General features: G+C 46.5%; 1 protein-coding gene across 3 annotated transcripts in view; it reads left to right on the top strand.

The window, feature by feature from the left end:
• The first annotated feature begins 4551 nt into the window (after positions 1-4551).
• The window catches only part of irx6 (iroquois homeobox 6), a 9405-nt gene continuing 6943 nt past the window's right edge, over positions 4552-7013 (top strand). For 2 of the 3 annotated variants that reach the window (XM_033036317.1, XM_033036319.1), the window contains exons 1-3: positions 4552-5042; positions 6022-6291; positions 6434-6543. In XM_033036317.1, coding sequence (XP_032892208.1) covers positions 4977-5042; positions 6022-6291; positions 6434-6543 — 446 coding nt within the window. In that variant the 5' untranslated portion in view covers positions 4552-4976. The remainder of the gene's footprint in view (positions 5043-6021; positions 6292-6433; positions 6544-7013) is intronic. The other variant, XM_033036318.1, reaches the window with a different exon arrangement.

The raw sequence follows: 7013 nt of genomic DNA, 5'->3' as shown, positions 1-7013 counted from the left end.
TCAGAGATACATTGAAACAGGCACTTTGGCCCACCGAGTCTGCGCCGGCCAGCGATCACCCCGTCCATCCCACACCATAGAGACAATTTACAGAAGCCAATTAACCTACCTGCACGTCTTTGGAGTGTGGAGGGAGACCGGAGCACTCGGAGAAACCCCCACGCGGTCACATGGGGAACTTGCAAACTCCGTACAGACAGCAGCCGTCGTCTGGGTCGAACCCGGGTCTCTGGCGCTGCGAGGCAGTAACTACTGCTGCGCCACTGTGTCGCCCAATAACTTTAACGCTCAACGCGTCTCTAGCTAGAAGTTTGATTTAATAACGACTTGAAACGCTGAATTTATGCAGCATCAAATTGGAAATATTTCTGAAAGTAATTTTATTGCTGTTTGTCACGAAATAAACCTGTAGGTGAAACAATTCTATGCGCATCTTATAGGAATAGTCCAGTTAGAAAGCGGTGTTGTATCACAGAATAAAATAATCAAAGTAGACCTACCCCCACCGTTTATACACCTTTGATCGAACTGCCTTGATAATCCTACTGTAAATCTAATAATATATATTTATGTTTTAAACTTATCAGAGTCTACAATGAATAAGTCAACGCGTGGAGTCCAGACTTTGACAAGAACTACTGGAAGAGATTCAGAAGTTTTGTTTGCCTTCCTTGGTATCTTTTGCATCTTCCTTTGGCCCAATTCGTCCATAGATTGGATGCACCTTTCGTGTGGATGTGTGTGAAGGCAGAGCAACGCTTTTCCCCCCCTTCTAAATTACAATCACTTACAGTGTCTCTCTATAACTATCCAGTTATATTTTTTGTCCGGCCAAATGCTTGGTCAACGATTCCAAAGTCTCATTTGAAATAATGTCAGGTTTTGTTTAAACATACATGTATGAGGCACCTGAAAACGTTTCCCGACGTCAGGCAGTTCTAAAGATACAAACCGATACAACTTGATATATTTAGCGACGCTTTTAATTAAATAGAATCAAACAGCTAATTTATCTGAGTGCAGGAATGAACTGCAGACACAAAATGCTGGAGTAACTCAGCGGGACAGGCAGCATCTCTGGGGAGAAGGAATGGGTGACGTTTCTGGTCGAGACCCTTCAGAATGCTGGAGCCCTTCCACTACCTGCAACCTCCGGCAACCACCTGCAACCTCCGGCAACCACCTTCAACCGGCTTCGACTAAAAAATTACCGATTTTTAAAACGGCAACCTATTTTTAGTCGCGGCCAGTTTTTTGTTTTTTTTAAAATAATCGCCGGAACATAGAAGAAGCAGAAACCACTTTCGACCATTAGGGAGACTGACTCCGGGAACCGCACGGAAACCTTGGATGGGGCGCAACGTCTCCAGAGGTTTCCGTTCGGGTTTCCTAAGTGGGACAGGGGCATTAGGCTCGTAAACGATGATAATTTGCAATTATTTATGTCACAAGGATAGCAACAATCATAATATAATTGTATTTATTTAACGTTCATTGGGCCGTTTGCAAAGTTTATAACGTCCCCCGGATTATTGTAGGCTAACAGCAACCTCATAAGGAGCTGATAAAGTTAGATTCCTAAATCAGTCAATTCGACTCTTGTGCAGGAACAGAACTGCAGAAGGTACACAAACATGCTGGAGAAACTCAGCGGGTGCAGCAGCATCTATGGAGCGAAGGAAATAGGTAACGTTTCGGGCCGAAACCCTTCTTCAGACTGCAGAACTGCAGATGCTGGTTTAAACAGAAGATAGACACAACATGCTGGAGTAACTCAGTGGGGCCAGGCAGCATCTCTGGAGAGAAGGAATATGTGACGTTCCTGGTTGAGACCCTTCTTCAGACTGAGAGTCAGGGGAGAGGAAAACGAGAGATAGAGACGGTGATGTAGAGAGTCTTAAACTCTATGAAAATGCGTTGTGTTCGATCCGCCTCATACCCTTTGAACTGATCACACTGTGCAGTGCAGTTGCAGCTCTCTTGCGCCACGGGTGGAGGGGGCGGGTTACTGCGGCAAGCCGCGGTAGACAGTGTTAGCGACCTTATTTGATAAAAGGGGGTCAAGTGGAGCTGGCGGCGTTCCTTTAAACCCCTGACCGATGCAACGAGTAATAAGTGGCGGGGACCAGATCCAACCGCGCCGGAGAATGCAAAATAACAAAGGCAGCATCAATTACTACCCTAAATAACCAAGGTTCCTCTGCCCCCCCCCCCCCACCTCTTATTTTACTTAGAAACAAACTATATATCATGTATGTACAGTACTGCAAACAAACATGTCCTATTGACCCAGCCAAGTTTAAAGCCAATTAAGTTATCAATAATAAGCACGGCGTATTGATTAGGCAAGACTAGAGCAGGTAAAATAAGTAAGATAGACAAAAGTCTGAAGAAGGGTTTTGGCCCGAAACGTTGCCTATTTCCTTCGCTCCATAGATGCTGCCGCACCCGCTGAGTTTCTCCAGCACTTTTGTCTACCTTCGATTTTCCAGCATCTGCAGTTCCTTCTTAAACAAAAGAAGTAAGATGTTGTTGTTTGGTAAAGAACTAAATATGGGCTGGATTTACCCTGTAACTGCCGGGTGTCTGTAAGCAGACGCGCCTCCAAATTCCTTCGAAGTTCGGGGCCTTGGTGAGTGAAACTACACAGTGAAACAGACGAGAAGATATTAGCATAGACGACAAGATATGAAACACTAGCTGTGGAGTTCGTGTGAACTGGGGATCTATTGTTCATTTCAAATATCCGTGTTGTAAAGATAGTGCGTGTGTGTGTGTGTGTGTGTGTGTAGAAGTTTCAAGATGATGGATATCCACCCGACCTTATACCTCACGTACAAGCCTTAAAGCACTTTCATTAATTGAAACATATTCCAAATCGTTATTCTCGCCGGCGATAATTAGAGCAAATCAGATAGCTCAGAGTGACGAGCGAAAACTTTGTCTGGCGAATCGGACTGATTTTTTTTTTTTCCGGTGTAAGTCGTTGGTTAAACAAGTCGCCAATTTTCATGTGTTAATTGATGCAATTACGCAGTGCTGGTAATGGGCAGGCCGGTCTCAGCGCATCCATCAATCACCCACCATTGGCCTGTCAAAGGCATACCTTTATTTCTTTGGGGACCTCTTCTGCCTCTAATAGAGAAAAATGGATACATCATCTTCATTAATTAGTGCCTGGCCCTTCGGCCACGGATCGGACAGTTGGAGAGTGGGGAAATCGGCCTTAGGACACCCAAACGCCACGCTTCAAATTTTAAAATTATTATAAACCGTGTCGTCTTTTGGATGAGGTTAAATAACTGTCTCTCCCGGGCCCGCACACACCCCTCGCCTGACCCGCGTCACCTTGCGCTTTCAGTCATTGCATCTCCCCCCCCCCCCCTCTCCCCCTCTCTCTCCCTATCTCTCCCTATCTCTCGCTAGCCCCCCCCCCCCCCCATCGCTCTCTCTCTGTATCTCTATCTCTCTCTATAGTTATCTCTCCATCTCTCTCTGATTCTCTCTATCTCTCTATCTCTCTCGCTCTCTCTCTCTATCTCTCTCTCTCCATTTCCCTTTCTCTCTCTGTATCTCTATCTCTATATTTATCTCTCTATCTTTCTCCAATTATCTCTCTCTCTCAATCTCTCGATCTCTCTCTATCCCCCCCCCCCTCTCTCTCTCTCTCTCTCTCTTTCTTTTTCTCTCCGTCTCTCTCCCTTGACGCCGTTAGAACTTTCCCTCACTCCGCCGAGGTAGGAAAGGGAAAGATGTCCTGCGATCTGTCGCGAAATAAATAAACTATGGCGCAAATAGTCAGAATTAAGGCGCCCAAAGAAACCATCTTGGGGCCGGCGTTCAACAACTCGTAGCACGGGATGGATGGGCCGTGTACACTGGGCCCGACTCAAAATAATACTGATCTGAATCGCCCCTTTTTACAGGGACGCGATGATGCTGTATAGAGGCAGGGGGAATATGAATCTCGGCGCATACATAAACGAGGTTGGTTAAAACAATCTCAAACAGCACAGCAAATGCTATATTTCCGCCCACTACCGTCTGCTGTTGTATTATAAGTTGGTTCATTATATTTAAATGCAGATGGCAATCAATGATCATCAGAAGAGGAGAAGCTCCTGTGTGTGTATGTAGGAAGGGACTGCAGATAGACACAAAAAGCTGAAGAGACTGAGCGGGCCAGACAGTATTTCTGGAGAAAAGGAGTAGGTGAAGTTTCGGGTCGAGAACTGCAGATGATGGTTTACACCGAAGATAGACACAGAAATGCTGGAGTATCCCAGCGGGTCTCCTTTCTGCCGAGTTCGGCAACGGGGAGGTTTTCCTAATGTTTGTCTTACTTAGTACACGGTGCATCCTTTGATGCTGTGGCAAATCTTCAGACCACCTAAACACCGTTGCTGCTTTGATCTTTGCCACTGTGTGTGTGTGTGTGTGTGTGTGTGTGTGTGTGTGTGTGTGTGTGTGTGTGTGTGTATTTCTGCATTGTGTTTCAAAGTGACAGAAGGAGCCGCCAACTGTTTCAGCAACCCGCCGACATACAACCCGAAAACAAGTGTTGAATGAACCTTAGAATATTAGATGTTAAATATGATTGGCAAAGGCATTATTATATCCTTTTTGTCATGCCGATTCGGGATTAATGTGACGTCACGTTGATAGCTTTCCTCGGATGAACGCGAAAGAATTAGAGAGCAGCAAAATAATACAACTGACAGACTCTATATCTGGCAGCCCATCCGTTATGTCTTTTAACCCTCTTCGGCTAAATACAATCGATAATTTTGCCTTGCGATGAGCGCGGATAAGGTTTGAATGCCGTCTTACGGCGTTTTTTGAGGGTTTTTTTTTATTTCGCGATTTTCCAACCGGGGGTCATTTATTATTAAACTAACGACCATGCGTGCAGTTGTCTCCAGCAGTCGCGTCTTGAAGTACCTTCGCTTATAATCAATCAGAGAGAAATATCGCCCATGGTAACGAAAGGAACAGCGATGTCGTTCTCTCAATTTGGATACCCCTACAACACCACCTCGCAGGTAAGGACGAGCACTAATCAGTATTCATTTGCCCCATACGCGGCGTGTTCCTGCATGCTTTTTCACGCATTGGCATTTTTTGTTGTCGCCCGTTTCACTTTCAATTTATAACGCCTTACACCATGCCTCCCTTTTATACAGTAGGGGTTTTTTTTAAATGCACTGCATTATTTATTTTGCGCTTGCTTTGAATAAACCATTTGCCTCGCTCGGTGCGCGCAACATATGCCGCGACTTTTTTTGCACTTTCGCTACATCTGAGATCACTTCCACTCTCTATCTCTCTCGCTCTCTCTCCGTATAAAGTTAGATGTTTAACCAACCACCCTTTGTCCATCTTGATGGCTTGCTGTTTAAACCAGCGTGGTATTCATCACAAATGTCCCCTCGGTTAGTTACAAGTCCACGCCACCTCTCTTGATAATATGTTTACATTGTGGTTTGGTGCGTGGCCTCATTCCCCTAATGCTTATTATAAATGCATAATTTCATTATTAGTTAGTATTGATCACAAAACATCCCGCAGTTAGTTGCTAGTGTTGGAAACATTTCTTGCTCATGTGGTTAAATGCTTTGCTTGTAGTTTAACGCATGGCACTTGTAATGTTTCTAATTTCCATCATTATACACCTATTTTCAAATGTCCCTGCGTCCCGTCCCCCCCCCCCCCCCCATCCCCCGCCAAACGTGCTTGTGCCTTTAAATACTTTTCCCTCTCTTCCGCCTAAGTAGAATTCGCAAGGCACCCTGCATGTATTTAAGTCCTTAATAATTTATACGGGTTTAAGGTGCTACCCTTACACTGCAGGCTCCCACTTTGCGTTGCGTTTGTCGTCTATATTGAACGCAGTTGGCGACAACAAGAGGGTTTCGATTGCCGCGTGTGCGTCTGTGTGTTTCCCCCCCACCCGTTGCGTTGATCGTTGATCCGCGTGCCGAGCGAAATGTCCGTTGTTCCATCCGATCTTTCCCCGTCCAGTTCTTCGTGTCGGCGAGTCCCAGCGCGGCGTGTTGTGAGCCGGCCTCAAGACCCGTGTCCGAGGGCAACGCTGGGCCGACACAGACCACCACCATCTGCTGCCCGAACTATGATAACCGACTGCTGGCCAACGCAAGGACTGAGATCAACGCGGCGGCCGCGGCTTTGGGCATGTACAGTAGCGCTCCATATGTAGCCGCGGCCGCCAGCCAAGGCTATGGGAACTACCTCACCTACAGCGCCGACCCTGCAGCCCTCTACACCTCACTGGTGAGTAGCGGTCCTCTTTCCAACTACCAATCCGTTTGATGTACTGAAGCCTCCCCCCTCCCCCCGGTTTGAACAATGGTTTTGCAAAACCAAAAACAACACTTTTTTGACTGTTTCTCCTCTACCTCCCCGCCTCTTGTAGAACTCCCAGTACGAAATTAAGGACAGCACGGGTAGCTTACATTCGGGCATCGCTCCGGCGGCCGCGTACTATCCCTACGACCACTCCTTGGGCCACTACCAATACGACAGGTGAGCAGCAAGGAACCGCAGATGCTGGTTTACGCCGAAGACAGACACAGAAATGCTTGTGGTAACTCAACGGGACAGGCAGCATCTCTGGAGAGAAGGAATGGGTGACTAAACCAAAAAAAAAAGTCTGAAGAAGGGCCTCGAGCCAAAACGTCACCCCATTCCTTCTCTCCAGAGATGATGCCTGGTCCGCTAAATTGCCCCAGCAATTTGTGCCTATCTACGACGCGAGACCTCCGGATTAAGCAATCAACGTCAAACACGCTCAGTTCAACACAAGCAAGTTGGTTTGTAGGAAGGAACTGCAGCTGTTTTTTTTTAACCGAAGATAGGCATAAAAAGATGGAGTAACTCAGCGGTCCAAGCAGCATCTCTGGAGAGAAGGCATAGGTGACGTTTCTGGTCAAGACCCATCTTCAGACTGAGAGAGCTACCAATGGCCTGTTTCTTTCATTCATTTCTTCTCTATC

Source organism: Amblyraja radiata, chromosome 17, assembly GCF_010909765.2.
Source record: "Amblyraja radiata isolate CabotCenter1 chromosome 17, sAmbRad1.1.pri, whole genome shotgun sequence".
In the NCBI taxonomy this organism is placed as follows: Eukaryota; Metazoa; Chordata; class Chondrichthyes; order Rajiformes; family Rajidae; genus Amblyraja; species Amblyraja radiata.
This window is presented reverse-complemented; position numbering and strand designations above follow the sequence as displayed.